Here is a 20,078-nt window from a genome sequence, read left to right as displayed (position 1 = left end):
CAAGGACACCGATGGTCACGGTGCTTATGCTGATGCTGGTTGGGGAGGATGGAACAGCAAAGCCTTATCAATATGGGTATATTGATAATATCAATAAGTCGGGTAAAAAATTTTGAGAATATGGAGACCATCAGAGAGATTGAAATGAAAGCAAGCTTTGAGATCCCTCAGGGACTGAACAACTGGAAAACAATGGCGTGGCCGGCTGAAGGTGATCCCATTTTGATGGAACAACACCCTCTGCCTGCAGACAGCTCCAAGGGTCAGAGCGACCCTACAGCTTGGCAGAAGGGCCCAAAGAGGAGTTTTTAGGGTTTAAAGTTACTCCAAAAAGGAGTTTTTAGGGTTTAAAGTTCTTCCAAAGAGGAGTTTTTAGGGTTTAAAGTTGCTCCAAAGAGGGGTTTTTAGGGTTTCCAAAGAGCAGGTTTTAGACTTGGCAGAAGGGTGCCAAAGAGGAGTTTTTAGGGTTTAAAATGTAATAGAGTACGGTAATGAATGATTCTTTTAGGGTGTATGGAAATGATGTAGGGTTTGTACATTGCATAAGATTGGTTAGTGAGAATGAGAATATTCTACAGAGAAGAACATTTATTGTATTGTGGTGGGAACCTCACTCTCTTACCCTTTTATTCTCTTAGAGTTTTATGTTCTTACCCTTTTACACTCTTACCATTTTATTCACTGACTCTTTCACTCTCTTACCCTTTTTATTCTCTCACCCTTTTACTCATTTACCTTTTTTACTCTCTTACTCTCTTCCCGTCTCATCCTCTCTCCCCTCTCTTCTCTCAGCCCTTCTCCAGCTGTGCCTGGCAGCTCCCAGCAGGGCCCTGCAGTTCGTCCTTTGCAATAAACCCCAAATGCCACAACCTGGCTGCAGAGATCTCTCGTATCCGTCCGTCTGTCCCGACCGTCCTGCTCCCGGATGCTCCTGCAGTGCTGGTTGGGGAATGGGGCCAAGCCCGGCACGTCAACAGAAGCAACACCATAAGTACCATCAGGAGTATAAGCATATTTGGCACAGAAATAGTATCCGGAATCCTCGTCCTTGAGGTTGTTCATGGTCAGTGTCATCAAACTCTGCCCGTTGTCCTTAGAGATCGTGAACCGGCCCTTGACCGAATCCGCGTAGCTTGTGCTGCCAGTGGTGCTGATATCTGCAATGAACTCCAGCGCCTGCCCGGGTCTCTGGCGGATCCAGGCCATCACAATAATCCCAAAATCGATCCCGGGTGCTCGGCAGAGGAGGCGCAGGGATCCCCCGGGGGGCTGGAGGTCCCCCCCACACTCCAGCAGGGTCACGGCCGCCCGGAGCCCTGTGGGACAAAGGGGAGATGGGGATGGGAAACCTGATTGGTCCAGGGCCTCAGAGTGGGCTTAGCCATTTGGAAAAAAGGGACAGGACCCACCTGGGAGGAGGAGGGTGATGAACGGCAAGGGTCCAAATTTGGGGCCAATAGTTGGGATGTTGGGGTCAAGGGTTGAGCTTTGGCCTCATCCCCATCTCCCCTTTGTCCCACAGTGCTCCAGGCAGCCGTGACCCTGCTGGAGTGCGGGGGGGACCTCCAGCCCCCCGGGGGGTCCCTGCGCCTCCTCTGCCGAGGGTCTGGGTTTGATTTTGGGAAATTTGCAATGGGCTGGATCCGCTAGAGACCCGGGCAGGGGCTGGAATTCATCGCCAGCATCAACAGTGATGGTGGCAGCACCAGGTACGTGGATTCAGTCCAGGGCCGGTTCAGGATCTCCAGGGAGAATGGGCAGAGCTCGGTGGCGCTGACCATGAACAACCTCAAGGACGAGGATTCCGGATCCTATTTCTGTGCCAAATCTTCTGGTGTTAGCACTGCTCTTACTGCTTTTGTTGGTGTTTGGGTTGGTGTTTGGGGTCCTGGCCTCGTCCCTGTCCCCAGCTGTCCCCAGACCCTTCCCCAAACCCCCCTGTCCCACCCCTGACCCTTTGTCCAAGCCCCGCCCCCTTTGCCCTTATGCTGCCCATTGGCCCCAAACCCTGCCCTGGGTCTGCCCCCAAACTCAACTCTCGGCCCCAAATCTCCCACTTGTGCCCCAAAATTGCCCCAAAGGGCCGACATTTGGGAACAGCGGGTGAGGTTTGGGTCAGCGGCTGTGGCTGGGAGCCCAGAGTAGGGATTGGGGGCAGAATCGGGCGAGTTTTGGGGCCAAAGCTGGTGGGTTTGGGGCAGAACTAGTTTCGGGGTTTGGAGTCTTTAGTCTCCATTGGTGGAAATGGGGAAGATCTGGGCAAAGGAGTCAAGAATGAGGTCAAGGGCTGAGATTTGGGTAAAGGTTCTGAGATTTGGGGATAAGAGGGGCTCAGGCACGGGCGCTGCCACCACCGGCACGGTCAATGTAAGCAGCAGCAGCCCAAGCAGCACCAGCAGCTTTGGCACAGAAATAGGATCCGGAATCCTCGTCCTTGAGGTTGTTCATGGTCACAGTCACCGAGCTCTGCCCGTTGTCCCTGGAGATCCTGAACTGGCCCTTGACCGAATCTGCATAGTAGGCGCTGCCACTGCTGTAGACCCCTGCGAGCCACTCCAGCCCCTGCCCGGGTCTCTGGCGGACCCAGTGCATGGTGACACTGCCAAAACTGAACCCGGACCCTCGGCAGAGGAGGCGCAGGGACCCCCTGGGGAGCTGGAGGTTTCCCCCGCACTCCAGCAGGGTCACGACCGCCCGGAGCCCTGCAGGACAAAGGGGAGATGGGGATGAGGCCAAAGCTCAACCCTTGACCCAAACCCTGAACCTTGGCCTCAAATTTGGACCCTGGGAGTTCATCATCCTCCTCTCAGGGGGGTCCCGCCCCTTTTTACAGCAAGCCACACCTACTTGGACCCCACAGCCAATCAGGTTTCTCATCCTCAATCTCTCCCCATTGTCCCGTAGGGCTCCAGGCGGCCGTGACCCTGCTGGAGTGTGGGGGGGACCTCCAGCCCCCTGGGGGGTCCCTGACGTTGCTGTGCCGCGCATCTGGGTTTGATTTTGGTAGTTTTGGGATGGGCTGGATGTGCCAGAGACCCGGGCAGACACTGGAATACATCGCCCGCATCTGCAACAGTGGTGGCTGAAATAAACAAAAAGGGCCAGGAGACTTCTTCTCCTTTTTAATGCCTTTATTAAAAGTGATCAGCTCAGGATTGGGTGGCTCAACGGGTCTGCAGTCTCCGTCGTCTTCCCGGGCGACTCAGAGGAGGAGGATATGCACAGCTCTGTCCACAAGGGGCAGAGCTGGGGATCACGTCCTCGTGGGAACCTTTAGGGCCTGCTGATCCCGTCAGATGGTGCCTTTGCCGGCTCAGTCAGCCTCGTCTCACCGCCGGGGTCGTCTCTCTTGGTCAGGGCGAGAGGCTCTGAAGGTGTTTTGCATCTCTGCAGGTTCAGCATTCGGCTCTTCACGTCTAGACATCACTCCAGTCTCTCAACTCTTAGGTGGCTCGTTGTTTTGGGGTTTTCTCCGTACACCGGGGGACCCATGCTGCATTGTGGTCTTGGAGTCACTTTGCATAGCCCCCCCCACCTTCTCGGGTCCCTTCTACTGTTCGGGAAGGTTCCCACCCTTCTGGGAAAGGTACAACTTAGCCTCGGGCGAGGCTCTGCTGATACAAAAGGAGCGATTAGCCACAACGACTCGTGATTACAATAACAAAACACAAAGAACTTCAGCAGCTACCCGTGGTCTGGCTGCTTTTTGTAACTTTTTCTCACAAAAAAATATTACCCGAATTTTTGTTCATAACAGTGGCAGCACTGACAACGCGCCATCGGTCAAGGGCCGGTTCACGATCTCCAGGGACGACAGGCAGAGCTCGGTGACGCTGACCATGAACAATCTCAAGGTCGAGGACTCCGAATCCTATTTCTGTGCCAAATGTGCTACTAGTGGTTATGGTGGTGGTGTTGCTACTTTTAGTGACAATTCCAGCAGTGGCCCCAGCCCTATGACGGTCACTAGATGTCTCCACTCCCAGTCATCCTTCCTCCAGAGCCCAGCTTTTCTCCCAAGTGTTAAAGAGTTTCCCCCAAACTCTGCCCCTGCTGCCTACACCCTACACTTTCACTCAATTTTTCCAATTTCACCCAAATCTCCCATAGCTCCCTGGGCCCTGATTGGAGGAGGCCTGAACTGGAGCCCAGGGGTGAAGATTTGGGGCCAGTGGTTGAGTTTTGGGGCAGGAGCAGGGGAGGGTTTGGGGTCTGTGGCCACTGATGTTGCAAATGGAGTGAAAAGGTCAAGGAGTGCGTCAAGAAGAGAGGTTTGGGATGAAAATCAGAGCTTTAGGGAGAAAATGAAGGGAGTGGGGCAAAAAGCATGGCCTGGAGGCAATCACCAATATCGTCACCATTGTTACCAGCAGCCCAGCAACCACTACAATAAGGTATGGCACAGAAATAGGATCCGGAATCCTCGTCCTTGAGGTTGTTCATGGTCAGCGTCACCGAGCTCTGCCCGTTGTCCCTGGAGATCCTGAACCGGCCCTTGACTGAATCCGCATAGCCGGTGTTGCCACCAGTGTTGGTGATCCCTGCGACGAATTCCAGTCCCTGCCCGGGTCGTTGACCCATCCAGCCCATCCCAAATTGTCCAAAATCGAACCCGGCTCCTCGGCAGAGGAGTCGCAGGGACCCCCTGGGGGGCTGGAGGTCCCCCCCACACTCCAGCAGGGTCACGGCCGCCCGGAGCCCTGCGGGACAAAGGGGAGAGTGGGATGGGAAACCTGATTGGTTCAGGGCCGCAAACTGGGAGGGTCAAGTTGATAAAGTATCGAGACCCACCTGGGATAAGGATGATGAACTCCAAGGGTCCCAATTTGGGGCCAAGATTCAGGATTTGGGTCAAGGGTTCAGCTTTGGCCCCATCCCCATCTCCCCTTTGTCCCGCAGAGCTCCGGGCGGCCGTGACCCTGCTGGGGTGCAGGGGGGACCTCCAGCCCCCCAGGGGGTCCCTGCGCCTCCTCTGCCGAGGGTCCGGGTTCAGTTTTCGGGAGCTACGACATGTTCTGGGTCCGCCAGAGACCCGGACAGGGGCTGGAATTCGTCGCGTCGATCTACAGCAGTGGTGCTTACACCAACTACACGCCGTCGGTGCAGGGTCGGATCACGATCTCCAGGGAAAACGGGCAGAGCTCGGTGACGCTGACCGTGAGCAACCTCAAGGACGAGGATTCCGGATCCTATTTCTGTGCCAAACATTACACCAGTGGTTGTGGTAATGCTGCTATGCTTATGGTGTTTATGGTGGTTGTGGTCCCAAGCCCTCTCCTCTCTCTTCCCAAGCATCAAAGAATTCTCTGATCCTTCCCCAAAATCCTGGCTCTTTTTCTAACATCTCAGATATTTTCCCCCCAAACTCCACCATCACTTCCCCAATTCCCAATTTCCCCTAATTTTCCCCATTCCTCCCCAGTCTGGCCCTTCCCCTCAGTCCCAGTGCGGAATGGGGATCACTCCGGGGCCCTTTGCACACAAAGCTTTTTGTGCAGCCAGCGCTCTGCCGCAGCGCCCCAAGGCTGAGTTTCCCTTTGCCAAACACAGATGTTCAAAATGACCAAAACCAGGAACTTTCTGTTTCCTTTCCTGCCCCGGCCGGGCCCCGGCAGCTGCCGGGGAGGAAGTGGGGGGAGGCTGCGGAGTCCCAAAATGGCGGCGTCTTCTCCTCCCTCCCTCCCTTTGTCCCACCTGGGGCTTCACTGCTCCCTCAGCGGCCTCAGTGTCTGGGGCTGCTCCGTGGGCCTGGGCTGGAATCCTCTCTGGGAGCTATGGAGAAAAAATCATTTTTTTAGCCAAAAACACATGAAAAAATTGGGGAAATTGAATTTTTCCACAAATTTTTACATTGATCCCCAGCCAAGGGCTCCATGCTGAGAGAAGCAGAAGGGTGCAAGGGTGTAGTCACCTGGAATGTTCCATTGGTCAAGGGCAGGGTCAGCACGGTCAGGGACAGTCCAGGAGCCAAAATGGCCCTGAATGGGCCCCGAGCTGAGGTGTGGGACCAGAAGCTGAGAATGTGGGGCAGGGCCAGGGCAGGGTTGGGGCACGGGGACAGTAATGGGGTCAGGGGCTCGGGATTGGGGGAAGGGTCTGGGGAACGGGGACAGGGGGGACACAGCGATAAGGGTGGGGTCAAAACCATCAGCAGCACCATTACCCCAACCAGCAGCAGCAGCTTTGGCATAGAAATAGGATCCGGAATCCTCGTCCTTGAGGTTGTTCATGGTCAGCGTCACCGAGCTCTGCCCGTTGTCCCTGGAGATCCTGAACCGGCCCTTGACCGATGGCGCGTAGCCGGTGGCTCCCCCAGTGTTGATCCCCGCGAGCCATTCCAGCCCCTGCCCGGGACTCTGACGGATTCATGACATGTCAAAATTCCCGAAACTGAACCCGGACCCTCGGCAGAGGAGGCGCAGGGACCCCCTGGGAGGGTTGGAGGTCCCCCCCGCACTCTAGCAGGGTCACGGCCGCCCGGAGCCCTGCGGGACAAAGGGGAGATGGGGATGAAGGAAAAAATCCACCCAAATCCTAATTCCTGCATCCAGATCCTTATGTTGGCCACACACTGTGTCACTTTGTTCTCCTCCCCATCCTGCTGGCCCTCCCAGGTGGGTTGACGTCCCTATTTGCATCTGGTCACCCCCAGCCCAGCCCAAACCCGGATCCGGGGCCTGATCTCCATCTCCCCTGGAGATGAGACCCGGGCAGGGGCTGGAGTGGCTCGCAGGATCAACACTGGTGGCAGCACCAGCTACGCGCCATCGGTCAAGGGCCGGGTCACGATCTCCAGGTACAACGGGCAGAGCTCGGTGACGCTGACCATGAACAACGTCAAGGACAAGGATTCCGGATCCTATTTCTGTGCCAAATCTGGTTATGCTGGTGCTTGGGGTCCTGGTGCTTATGGTGAAGACCCCAGCGGTGGATCCACGCACCCATCTCAGCGTCCCCAGCTGTCCCCAAACCCCCAACCTTTCCCCCAATCCTCAGCCCTGGGCCCATCCCCGCTTGGGAGTCTCTGTCCCAATCCCCACCGGGATGGGGCTGTGGGGATCCCTCTGGAGCTGTTTGGTTTCCCACCATCGCTCTCCTCACCGGGCTGTGGCCATGGGGAGGTGCCGGCGACTCACGGCCCCGGCAGCACACACAGAACTCAATGGCGCCGCTCACCGCGAGAGGTTTGTGGCCAATCACACAAAGCAAAGGCAGATTGACACGGTGGGGCTGGATCTGGGACGTCCTCGTCAGTTTTGGGGAATTTGGTTGGGACGTGGAGCCCAGAGCTGAGGTTTGGGGCCAAGAGCTGAGATTGGGGCAGAGCCAGTTCAGAGTTGGGACACGGGGACAGGAATGGGGTCAGGGGCTGGGGACTGGGTGAAGGGTCTGGGGAACGGGGACAGGGGGGAAACAGCCATGGGGATGAGGTCAAAACGACAGGCGTCATTAGCAGCAGCATTGTTATAATAAACCCTGGCACAGAAATAGGATCCGGAATCCACGACCTTGAGGTTGTTCACGGTCAGCGTCACCGAGCTCTGCCCGTTGTCCCTGGAGATCCTGAACCAGCCCTTGACCGACGATGCATAGAAGGTCCTGCCACCACTGCTGATCCCCGCGAGCCACTCCAGCCCCTGCCCGGGTCTCTGACAGACCCAGCTCAAGGACTGACCCCCAAAATTGAACCCAGATGCGCGGCACAGCAACGTCAGGGACCCCCCTGGGGGCTGGAGGTCCCCCCGCACTCCAGCAGGGTCACGGCCACCCGGAGCCCTGCGGGACAAAGTGGAGATGATTAAAAATGAGAAATGTGATTGCTCCAGAAGGGGAAAAGGTGCGTGTGCTCCAGGAAAAAGGGGCGGAGCCCACCTGGGAGAGCCAGCAGGAGCAGCAGGACCTGGAGCCAGGGGGAGCTCAGGGCCAAGCCTGGGATGTGCCGGGGTTGGGGTCCCGGAGGGGTTTGGGGGTTTTTGACGTGGTATTGCGTTTGAAATCAATGTGGAACACTCAGGAAAAGGTGTCCAATTAATTAATGAGAATATTGAGTTAACTTGCAGATTTTGAGGAATGTCAGGATACCAGAAAAAATCTGGTGGAGATTTGGGACCAAACCAGTGAAGTTATGAGTGAAATTGGTGAAGATTTGGGCATGGGGGAGCAGCCGTGACCCTGCTGGAGTGCGGGAGGGACCTCCAGCCCCCCGGGGGGTCCCTGTGCCTCCTCTGCCGGGGATCCGGGTTCAGTTTCGGCAGTTTTTCCATGCAATGGGTCCGACAGCGACCCGGGCAGGGGCTGGAATGGGTCGCGGGGATCAGGAGCGATGGTGCTGACACTGGCTATGCGCCATCGGTCAGGGGCCGGGTGAGGATCTCCAGGGACAACGGGCAGAGCTGGGTGACGCTGACCATGAACAACCTCAAGGACGAGGATTCCGGATCCTATTTGGGTGCCAAATCTGCTGCTGCTGGCAATTGGGGCGATGCTGCTGCTTATGTTGAAGACACCAGTTGTGGATGCACCCCCGTCCCCATGTCCCCCCCGTTTCAGGTCCCCAGACCCTTCCCTCAAACCTTACCCATTGACTCAGATCTTGACCCTTTGTCCCCAATCTCCCCCATTTGCCCAATGGTCAGCACTGACCCTAAACCCTCCCCTGCTCCTGCCCCACAACTCAACCATTGGCCCCAAACCTTCACCCCTGGCTCCAGTTCAGGCCTCCTCCAATCAGGGCCCCGGGAGCTGGGGGAGATTTGGGTGAAATGGGCAAAACTGGGGAGACAATCGAGACTAGGGGAAGGATGGGGCAAAGTTTGGGGGAAAATGGTGAAGATTTGACACAAAGGACTGGGATGCCGGGGAAGGATCTCTGGGCATTGGAGACATTTTTTGACCAACATGGGGGTGGTCCGCTGACAGAATTGTCGCCAATAAGAGCAGGACCAGAAAAACCATAATCATTATTGCTACGTTTGGCACAGAAATAAACGGCGGAATCCTCGTCCTTGAGGTTGTTCATGGTCAGCGTCACCGAGCTCTGCCCGTTGTCCCTGGAGATCGTGAACCGACCATTGATTGATGGCGCTTGGTGGGTGGTGCCAACACCATTGATACTTGCGAGGTATTCCAGTGTCTTCCCAGATTTCTGGCGAATCCAGAACATTCCATAATTCCCAAAATCGAACCCGGACCCTCGGCAGAGGAGGAGCAGGGACCCTCCGGGGGGCTGGAGGTCCCCCCCGCACTCTAGCAGGGTCACGGCCACCCGGAGCCCTGCGGGACAAAGGGGAGATGGGGATGAGGAACCTGATTGGTCGAGGGCCTCAAACCAGGCGTGGCCATATAGAAAATGGTGTGGGACCCACCTCGGAGCGCCAGCAGGGGCAGGAGCACACACCTGCTCCTCCCAACCGGTTCGGGAGGGATTCCTCGGAAATGAGTAGTAAGAACCTGTTTATTTTACAGGCACAGCACCCCCCAGCACAGAAAATAAACAACAACAGATGACGCCACTCCTTCATTGCTCTGAAAAAGATGACAAGTTCAGAAAGTCTCTCTCAGGGGTGGTCGCTCTGTTATCAGTCCCTCCGGTGCTGGGGCAGCTGCTGCAGCCACAAGGTGCAAACTCTCGGTGTTTCCCAGGTCCCAGTCCAGAGCAGGTCCAAAAAAGGGAAAGGAGAAAGAATCCAGGGAAAATTCTGATTGCCAAGTTGAACTAACTAAAGAGCAGGAGCAAAAAGCAAGAGCAAAATGTTCCCTGCGTACTGCCCCGTCTCTGTGTGCCACCAACTGCTGGGGGAGTGAGCAGGCTGATAATGAAACAAAACAAAACAAGAAAAACCAAACCAAACCAGAACAAAACAAAAAACAGAACATTCTCTCTTAAAGGCAGTCTTAAGGGCGCGTATCATAACATCCAGCATAAAAAGAAAAATTACAGGGGATGCAAGCATCTAAATGACACCCGGGGGCAACACAGAGTCAAGAACAGGATCAAAGGCCAAGCTTTGGGGCAAAACTTGAGAGTTTGGGGACACAATGATGAGTGCGGATCAAATACCAGAGCTGCAGGCCATGGCCAGTACCGTCACTATAAGCACCACTAGGCCAACAACTGGTACAAGAAGATTTGATGCAGAAATAGGATCCGGAATCCTCGTCCTTGAGACTGTTCATGGTCAGCGTCACCGAGCTCTGCCCGTTGTCCCTGGAGATCGTGACCCAGCCCCTGAACGATGGCGCGTAGTAAATGTTGGAACCATTGCTCCTGATAGCCGCGACCCATTCCAGCCCCTGCCCGGGTCTCTGGCGGACCCATTTCAAGGCAAAACTGCCGAAACTGAACCCGGACCCTCGGCAGAGGAGGCGCAGGGACCCCTCGGGGGGCTGGAGGTCCCCCCCACACTCCAGCAGGGTCACGGCCGCCCGGAGCCCTGAGAGACAATGGGGAGATGGGGATGGGAAACCTGATTGGTCCAGAAGGGGAAAAGGGGCGTGACTTCTGAGGAAAAAGGGGCGGGACCACCTGGGAGGGGCAGCAGGGGCAGCAGGGCCAGGAGCCGGAGGGAGCTCAGGGCCAAAGCCGGGATGTGCCGGGGTTGGGGTCTTGCGGATTTTGGGGGTCATGAGCTTTTAATTGTGCATTAAGTGGAGAAGGATCAGAAGGAGGTTTCCAATTAATTAAGGAATGGGTTGGGGTTAATTGCACGATTTGATGCAAGTTATGATGCAGAAAATCTCTGGTAGAGATTGGGGACCAAAAAACCAGAGTTTGACAAAAAACAGCGAAGGTTTGGGGATGGGCTCCGGGCAGCCGTGACCCTGCTGGAGTGCGGGGGGGACCTCCAGCCCCCAGGGGGGTCCCTGCGCCTCCTCTGCCGAGGGGCCGGGTTCAGTTTTGGGAGTTTTGGGATGGGCTGGTATCGACAGAGACCCGGGCAGGGGCTGGAAGCCGTCGCAGGTATCAGCAGCAGTGGCAGCGCCTACTATGCAGATTCGGTCAAGGGTCGGTTCACAATCTCCAGGGACAACGGGCAGAGCTCGGTGACGCTGACCATGAACAACCTCAAGGACGAGGATTCCGGATCCTATTTCTGTGCCAAACGTGCTTATGCTGATAATTGGAGTCCTGGTGCTTCTGCTCAAGACGCCCATGTTGGATGCCTCCCCATCTCAGTGTCCCCTCCTGTCCCCAATCCCCAGACCCTTCCCCCTAATCTCAGCCCTTGACCCCATTCTTGAGCCTTTGTCCCAGATCTCCCCCATTTCCACCACCACCAACCAGGAAGCAAAAACCCCCAAACTGGTTGTGCCCCAAACCCAACTAAGCTGGCAACAAAACTCGCCCGATTCTTCCCGAAATCCCCACTTTGGGCTCCCTGCAGCAGCTGCCGCTGACACAAATCCTCAACCTTTGTCCCCAAATCGGGACTCTGGGCCCCAAACCCCGACCTGCAAAGCAAAGTTTGTGGCACAAAGAGGAGATTTGGGGTCAGGAGTTGTGGTTTGGGGTCAGCGGGTGAGAATTAGGGCCGAGGCAGAGCAAGGTTGGGATCAGTGTTGAAGGGCTGGGTGTGGGTTGGGGGTGTGGGGGAAGGGTCTGGGCAACGGGGACAGGGCGGGGACACAGCCATGGGGATGGGGTCAAAATGTTCAGCACCAGCAGAACCATCATAGCAACCACCATCAACACATTTGGCACAGAAAGAGGATCCGGAGTCCTTGTCCTTGAGGTTGTTCATGGTCAGCGTCACCGAGCTCTGCCCGTTTTCCCTGGAGATCCTGAAATGGCCCTGGACTGATGAGGCGTACATGGTGCCACCATCGCTCCAGATCGCTGCCACCCACTCCAACCCCTGCCTGGGTCTCTGGCAGATCCAGAACATGGTGAAACTGCCGTCATCGAACCCGGACCCTCGGCAGAGGAGGCGCAGGGAACCCCCGGGGGGCTGGAGGTCCCCCCCGCAGTCCAGCAGGGTCACGGCTGCCCGGAGCCCTGCGGGACAAAGGGGAGATAGAGATGAGGCCAAAGCCCAACCCTTGACGCAAATCCTGACTCTTGGCCCAAATTGGGACCCTTGGAGTTCATCACCCTCCTCCCAGGTGGGTCCCATCCTGTTTTATTACAGGCCATGCCCTCTTTGAGACCCTGGACAAATCAGGTTTCCCATCCCCATCTCCCCTTTGTCCCGCAGCGCTCCGGGTGGCCGTGACCCTGCTGGAGTGCGCGGGGGACCTCCAGCCCCCCGGGGGGTCCCTGCGCCTCCTCTGCCGAGGGTCCGGGTTCAATTTTGGCAGTTTCACCATGTACTGGGTCCGCCAGATACCCGGGCAGGGGCTGGAGTGGGTGGCAGGGATCTACAACACTGGTGCTTACACCTACTACGCGCCATCGATCAAGGGCCGGGTCACAATCTCCAGGGACAACGGGCAGAGCTCGGTGACGCTGACCATGAGCAACCTCAAGGACGAGGATTCCGGATCCTATTTCTGTGCCAAATGTTATGCCAGTAGTTGTGCTGATGCTAGTGCTGGTTATGGTGTTGATGGTGGTTGTGGTCCCAAGCCCTCTCCCCTCTGTTCCCAAATAACTCAGAATTCTCTAATCCGTCCCCAAAATCCCCATCCCTGTTTCTCAAATCTTGACAATTTCCCCCCAAACTCCACCGTCACTTCCCAAGTTCCCAGTTTCCCCTCATTTTCCCCATTCCTCTCTAGTCTGGCCCTTCCCCTCCATCCCAGTGTGGAACGGGGATCGCTCTGGGGCCCTTTGCACACAAAGCTTTTTGTGCAGCCGGCGCTCTGCCGCAGCGCCCCGAGGCTGAGCTGCCCTCTGCCAAACACAGATGTTCACCATGACCAAACCCAGGAACTTTCTGTTTCCTTTCCTGCCCCGGCCAGGCCCCGGCAGCTGCCGGGGAGGAAGTGGGGGGAGGCTGCAGAGCCCCAAAATCGCGGCGTCTGCTCCTCTCTCCCTCCCTTTGTCCCACCTGGGGCTTCACTTCTCCCTCAGCGGCCGAGGTGTCGGGGGCTGCTCCGTGGGGCTGGGCTGGAATCCTCTCAGGGAGCTCTGGAGAATAAACCCACATTTTTACCCAAAAAAACCTGAAATTTTGGGGAGATGAAACTGTTTAAATTGATCTCGAGTCAAGGGCTCCATGCTGAGAGAAGCAGATAGGACCATGGGTGGATTCACCAGGAACATTCCATCGGTCAAGGGCAGGGTCAGCACGGTCAGGGACAGCCCAGGAGCCAAAATGGCCCCAAATGGGCCCTGTCGGAGGAAGGAGACCCAGACACCAATTGGTTCATACAAGTCCAATTTATTGATCAATACGGCGGGTTAAATACAGTTCTTAATAAGCTTCATACATATTGCAAAAGTTGAGCTCAGGATTGGTTAGTTACATCTCAGCAACTACACCTACTTCTACATTCTTGTGCTTATTCTTCTGTTACATTTTGCAGATATTCAGGACTAATCTCACCTCCCTTTCCTCATGTTGCAGCAAGGTCATCCGGCATTCTTGCCTGTCAGCAGTCACTGAATCAGAGACTGCTGACCTCCCTTTCAAGCTTAACCAGCGGCATTATGTCAGTATGGCCTTTCTCAGCTAACCAACTCTTAATAAAATCCTCCACAGGGCCCCGAGCTGAGCTGTGGGCCCAGGAGCTGAGAATGCGGGGCAGGGCCAGGGCAGGGTTGGGGCACGGGGACAGGAATGGGGTCAGGGGCTGGGATTTGGGGGAAGGGTCTGGGGAACAGGGACGGGGGGACACAGCGATAAGGGTGGGGTCAAAACGATCAGGAGAACCATTACCCCAACCAGCAGCAGACGCTTTGGCACAGAAATAGGATCCAGAATCCTCGTCCTTGAGGTTGTTCATGGTCAGCGTCACCGAGCTCTACCCGTTGTCACTGGAGATCCTGAACCAGCCCTTGACTGAATCCGCGTAGCCGGTGCCTCCACCAGTGTTGATCCCCGCGAGCCACTCCAGCCCCTGCCCGGGTCTCTGGCATAGCCAATCCATACCAAAACACCCAAAACTGAACCCAGACCCTCGGCAGAGGAGGCGCAGGGACCCCCTGGGGGGCTGGAGGTCCCCCCCGCACTCCAGCAGGGTCACAGCCGCCCGGAGCCCTGCGAGACAAAGGGGAGATGGGGATGAGAAACCTGATTGGTTGAGGGACTTAAAGCTGGTGTGGCCAGCTGGAAAAAGGGGATGGGACCCGCCTGGGGGGAGGGTGATGAACTCCAAGGTTCGCAATTTGCGGCCCAGAGTCAGGATTTGGGTCAAGGGTTGAGCTTTGGCCCCATCTCAATCTCCCCTTTGTCCCGCAAGGCTCCGGGCGGCCGTGACCCTGCTGGAGTGCGGGGGGGACCTCCAGCCCCCCCGGGGGGTCCCTGCGCCTCCTCTGCCGAGGGGCCGGGTTCAGTTTCGGGAGTTATGGAATGTACTGGATCCGCCAGAGACCCGGGCAGGGTTTGGAATACGTCGCAGGGATCCACTACAATGGCCACACCATCTACGCCCCATCAGTGCAGGGCTGGTTCAGGATCTCCAGGGACAACGGGAAGAGATCGGTGACTCTGACCATGAACAACCTCAAGGACGAGGATTCCGCCGTTTATTTCTGCGCCAAGTGTGCTGCTAATAACTACCCTGAACATGCTGCTCGTAGTGACGATGTCCAGGGTTTTCCCACCCCCATCCCCGTGTCCCCCCCCGTCCCCGTTTCCCAGACCCTTCCCCCAAACCCCCAGCCCACACCCAGCCCTTCACCATTGATCCCAAACTTGCTCTGCCTCAGCCCCAATTCTCCCCCGCTGACCCCAAACCACAACTCCTGAACCCAAATCTCCTCTTTCTGCCCCAAACTTTGCTCTGAAGGTTGGGGTTTGAGGCCCGGGATCCTGATTTGGGTCAGAATTGGGGATTTGCATCAGTGGTGGCTGCTCGGGTCCAGCAGCGCAGATTTGGGCAGAGTTAGGCGAGTCCAGCCCAGGGATCCTGGCAGAGGGGCCGGGGCCAGCCCAGGAGCCAAAAAGGCCCTGAGTGGGCCCCGAGCTGAGGTGTGGGGCCAGGAGCTGAGAATGTGGGGCAGGGCCAGGGCAGGGTTGGGGCACGGGAACAGGAATGGGGTGAGGGGCTGGGGATTGGGGGAAGGGTCACTGTGGAGACAGTTGGTGACCATCACGGTGGTGGGAACACTAACGTTGCCGCTCCCAATAGCAGCAGCACTCTGAGAACCGTAACTACTACTGGCACGTTTTGTGCAGAAATAAACGGCGGAATCCTCATCCTTGAGGTTGTTCATGGTCAGCGTCACCGAGCTCTGCCCGTTGTCCCTGGAGATCCTGAACCGGCCCTTGACCGACGGCGCGTAGCCGGTGCCGCCACCACTGCTGCTGATGCTGGCGATATATTTCAGTGTCCGCCCGGGTCTCTGACGGATCCAGATCATTCCAAAATTCCCGAAATCAAACCCAGTGGCGCGGCACAGCAACGTCAGGGACCCCCCGGGGGGCTGGAGGTCCCCCCCGCACTCCAGCAGGGTCACGGCTGCCCGGAGCCCTGCGGGAAAAAGGGGAGGTGGGGAGGAGGCCCGCGATCCAGGTGTGGGTCCAGCTGGGGGTGACCAGATCCAAAAAGGGGCCTCAAGCCCCCTGGGAGTGCCAGCAGGATGGGGAGGAGGAGAAAGTGCCAAAATTTGGGGCCAACACCAGGATCTGCATGCAGGAATCAACATTTGGATGGATTTTTTTCCCTCATCCCCATCTCCCCTTTGTCCCGCAGGGCTCCGGGTGGCCGTTACCCTGCTGGAGTGCGGTGGGGACCTCCAGCCCCCCGGGGGGTCCCTGCGCCTCCTCTGCCGAGGGTCCGGGTTCGATTTCAGGAGCAATGGAATGTTCTGGATGTGCCAGAGACCCGGGCAGGCGCTGGAGTGGCTCGTGGGGATCAGCAGGGACGGTTCCAGCGCCAGCTACGGGACGTCATTCAAGGAGCACGTGAGGATCTCCAGGGACAACGGGCAGAGCTCGGTGACACTGACCATGAACAACCTCAAGGACGAGGATTCCGGATCCTATTTCTGTGCCAAATATGCTGATAATTATTCGGGGAATAATGCTTATAATGTTGACCCCATCTCCATGGCTCTGCCCCCTCCCGTCCCCGTTTCCCACCCCCTTCCCCAATCCCCAGCCCCTGACCCCATTGCTGTCCCCGTGTCCCAGCTCTGAGCAGGCTCTGCCCCAATCTCAGCTCTTGGCCCCAAACCTCAGCTCTGGGCTCAAACGTTCAACCAAGGTCTCCAAACCTGGGTGCAGATGGTTGAGATTTGGGAAAAACGGGCCAGATTTGGGTCCGTGGCTGTGACTCAGATCCACCACTGAAATTCTGGGCCAGAACGGGTCCAGTCTGGGGGCAATGGTTGGGATTGGAGGGCTGAGGCTGAGCTCACGGTGAAACCAGCTCTGATTTGGGGCCAGGAGCTGAGATTTGGGGCCAGAGCAGGGCAGGGTTGGGACAAAGGGTCAGGAGTGGGGTCAGGAGTGGGAGTGTGGGGGAAGAGTCTGGGGAATGGGGCCAGGAGGGACACGGGGATGGGGCCGAAATGTCAAACATCAGCAGCATAAGGAGCAGCACCAGCACCAGTGCGTTTGGCACAGAAATAGGATCCGGAATCCTCGTCCTTGAGGTTGTTCATGGTCAGCGTCACCGAGCTCTGGCCGTTGTCCCTGGAGATTTTGAACCGGCCCTTTACCGACGGCGCGTAATAGGTGCTGCCACCATCGTTGCTGATCCTGGCCCTTGACCGAATCTGCATAGTAGGCGCTGCACTGCTGTAGACCCCTGCGAGCCACTCCAGCCCCTGCCCGGGTCTCTGGCGGATCCACAGCATGGAGAAACTGCTGAAACTGAACCCGGACCCTCGGCAGAGGAGGCGTAGGGACCCCCCGGGGGGCTGGAGGTCCCCCCTGCACTCCAGCAGGGTCACGGCCGCTCCCCCATCCCCAAACCTTCGCTGGTTTTACCCCAAATTCCCTTTGTCTGGCCCCAAATCTCCAAGAGGGATTTCCAGAATTGTAAAGTGCCTTCAACCCTGCAATGAGCCCCAATCCACCCATTAAATATTTCGACAGCTCTGTCTGACTTTTGCATCGCCCCATCCCCATCTCTCCTCCGTCCCAGTGTGGAACGGGGATCGCTCCAGGGCCCTTTGCACACAAAGCTTTTTGTGCAGCCGGCGCTCTGCCGCAGCGCCCCGAGGCTGAGCTGCCCTCTGCCAAACATAGATGTTCACAATGACCAAAACCAGGAACTTTCTCTTTCCTTTCCTGCCCTGGCTGGGCCCCGGCAGCTGCCGGGGAGGAAGTGGGGGGAGGCTGCGGAGCCCCAAAATCGCGGCGTCTTCTCCTCCCTCCCTCCCTCCCTCGCTCCCACCTGGGGCTTCACTTCTCCCTCAGCGGCCGCGGTGTCTGGGGCTGCTCCTTGGGGCATGGCTGGAATCCTGTCTGGGAGCTCTGGACATGGTGATGATGCTGGTGGTGGCACCAAATCCCCATCCCTGGCTCCCCAAATGTCCCAAAATCCCCAAATCCTGCCCCAAATCCCAACCCTTGACCCCATTCTTGACCTTCTCCCCCAGTGTCCACCATCATTGCCCCAACTCTCGACTTCCCCCCAATTTTGCCCATTTCACCAAAATCTGCCCCAGCTCCCCGGGCCCTGATTGGAGGAGGCCTGAACTGGAGCAAGGGGTGCATGTTTGGGGCCAATGGTTGAGATTTGGGGCAGGAGCAGGGGAGGGTTCAGGGTCAGTGCAGACCATTGGGGAAAACGGGGGAGATTTGGGACAAAGGGTCAAGGGCTGAAGTTCGGGGGAATGGTCTGAGTTTGGGGACAGAAGGGACTAAAAAATGAAGACTCAGAAAAAAACCATCATGACCAACATCATCACAATGAATGTCTTTACCAGCAGCAGGACCACAACAACCAGCCCAACTTTTGGCACAGAAATAGGATCCGGAATTCTCGTCCGTGAGGTTGTTCATGGTCAGCGGCACTGAGCTCTGCCCGTTGTCCCTGGAGATCGGGAACTGGCCCTTGACCGACGGCGCATAATAGGTGCTGCCACTAGTGTTGCTGATGTAGGCGACCCATTCCAGCCCCTGCCCGGGTCTTTGACGAACCCAGTTAATGGCAAAACTCCCGAATCTGAACCCGGCCCCTCGGCAGAGGAGGCGCAGGGACCCCCCGTGGGGCTGGAGGTCCCCCCCGCACTACAGCAGGGTCATGGCCGCTCCCCCATCCCCAAACCTTCCCTGGAGTTTTGCCCCAAATTCCCTTTGTCTGGTCCCAAATCTCCAAGAGAGATGCCCAGTATTATACAGTGCCTTCAAGCCTCCAATTGACCCCAATTCAAACATTAATTAATTGGGCAGCTCTGCGGGGGTTTGGCATTGCCACATCCCCATCTCCCCTTGGTCCTGCAAGGCTCTGGGCCGCCGTGACCCTGCTGGAGTGCGGGAGGGACCTCCAGCCCCCCGGGGGGTCCCTGCGCCTCCTCTGCTGAGGGTCTGGGTGTGGCTCGTGGGGATCACCAACACTGGTGGCAGTACCTACTACGCGCCATCGGTCAAGGGCCGGTTCATGATCTCCAGGGACAACGGGCAGAGCTCGGTGACGCTGACCATGAATAACCTCACGGACGAGGATTCCGGATCCTATATCTGTGCCAAACGTGCTTATGCTGGTTATGTGGGTCCTGGTGCTAATTTAAATGACACCCAAGGTGGATCCAAGCCCCTATCTCAGTGTCCTCTCCTGTCCCCAATCCCCAGACCCTTCCCCTAGGTCTCAGCCCTTCACCGCATTCCTGCCCCTTTGCCCCAGATCTCCCCCAGTTTCATAACAAAACCATGGAGCCAAAATCCCCAATCGGGTTCTGCCCCACATCGAACTAAGTTTGCACCAAAATCGCCCGATTCTGCCCCAAAACCCCACTTAGCGCTCCCACCCACAGCTGCTGACATGAATCCTCAACCTTTGTCCACAAATCGGGGCCCTGGGCCTGAAACCCCGACCTTCAGAGCAAAGTTTAGGGCACAAAGAGGAGATTCTGGGTCAGGAGTTGTGGTTTGGGGTCAGCGGGTGAGAATTGGGGCCGAGGCAGAGCAAGGTTGGGATCAATGGTGAAGGGCTGGGTGTGGGCTGGGGATTTGGGGGAAGGGTCTGGGGAACAGGAACAGGGGGGCACACGGGGATGGGGATAGGATCAAAATGTTCAACACCAGCAACCTCATCATAGCAACCACCATCCACACATTTGGCGCAGAAATAGGATCCGGAATCCTCGTCCTTGTGGTTGTTCATGGTCAGCGTCACCGAGCTCTGCCCGTTGTCCCTGGAGATCATGAATCGACCTTTGACCGATGGCGCATAGTCGGTGCTGGAACCAGCAGGGCTGCTGATCCTTGCGACAAATTCCAGCCCCTGCCCGGGTCTCTGCCGGATCCTGAACATTCCATAATCTCCAAAGCTGAACCCGGCCCCTCGGCAGAGGCGGCGCATGGACCCCCCGGGGGGCTGGAGGTCCCCCCCGCACTCCAGCAGGGTCACGGCTGCCCAGAGCCCTGCGGGACAAAGGGGAGATGGGGATGAGGCCAAAGCTCTACATTGACCCAAATCCTGACTCTGGGCCCCAAACTGGGACCTTTGGACCACCCCATCCTAGTTGTCCTGCTCCTGCTGCCCCTCTCAGGTGGGTCCCGCCCCATTTTCCAGTTTGACACACCCACTTTGAGGCCCTCAGGTAATCAGGTTTCTAATCCCCATCTCCCCTTTGTCCCGCAGGGCTCCGGGCTACCGTGACCCTTCTGAAGTGTGGGGGGGACCTCCAGCCCACCGGGGGTTCCCTGCGCCTCCTCTGTCGAGGGTCCGGGTTCAGTTTCGGCAGTTTTGCCCTGAACTGGATCCGCCAGAGACCCGGGCAGGCGCTGGAATTCGTCACGTGGGTCAGGAGCGATGGTTCCGGCACCATCTACACTCTGTCGGTCAAGGGCCGGGTCACG

The 20,078-nt window shown here is 57.3% G+C and overlaps 4 gene segments (V, D, J or C); 2 read left to right on the top strand and 2 right to left on the bottom strand.

The window, feature by feature from the left end:
- Positions 1-552: 552 nt before the first annotated feature.
- Positions 553-1,308, bottom strand: LOC128946238 (Ig heavy chain V region 914-like; the record flags this gene model as incomplete). The annotated part of the segment is given in 2 exon segments: positions 553-572; positions 912-1,308. Coding segments are annotated over 2 exon segments (417 nt in total), but the record flags the coding sequence as incomplete, so codon positions are not given.
- Positions 1,309-4,293: 2,985 nt separating this feature from the next.
- On the bottom strand, positions 4,294-9,108 carry LOC128946237 (immunoglobulin heavy variable 3-23-like). The segment is given in 3 exon segments: positions 4,294-4,700; positions 7,873-7,900; positions 9,070-9,108. Coding segments are annotated over 3 exon segments (474 nt in total).
- A 189-nt stretch (positions 9,109-9,297) lies between these two features.
- Positions 9,298-11,801, top strand: LOC128946236 (Ig heavy chain V region 914-like). The segment is given in 3 exon segments: positions 9,298-9,442; positions 10,769-11,131; positions 11,779-11,801. Coding segments are annotated over 3 exon segments (531 nt in total).
- Positions 11,802-11,811: 10 nt separating this feature from the next.
- On the top strand, positions 11,812-13,080 carry LOC128946235 (Ig heavy chain V region 6.96-like). The segment is given in 3 exon segments: positions 11,812-11,886; positions 12,203-12,551; positions 13,013-13,080. Coding segments are annotated over 3 exon segments (492 nt in total).
- Positions 13,081-20,078: the final 6,998 nt, after the last annotated feature.

Source organism: Melozone crissalis, unplaced genomic scaffold (assembly GCF_028551555.1).
Source record: "Melozone crissalis strain CALT ecotype California unplaced genomic scaffold, PUWL_Pcris_2 ptg000079l_1, whole genome shotgun sequence".
Lineage (NCBI taxonomy): Eukaryota > Metazoa > Chordata > Aves > Passeriformes > Passerellidae > Melozone > Melozone crissalis.
This window is presented reverse-complemented; position numbering and strand designations above follow the sequence as displayed.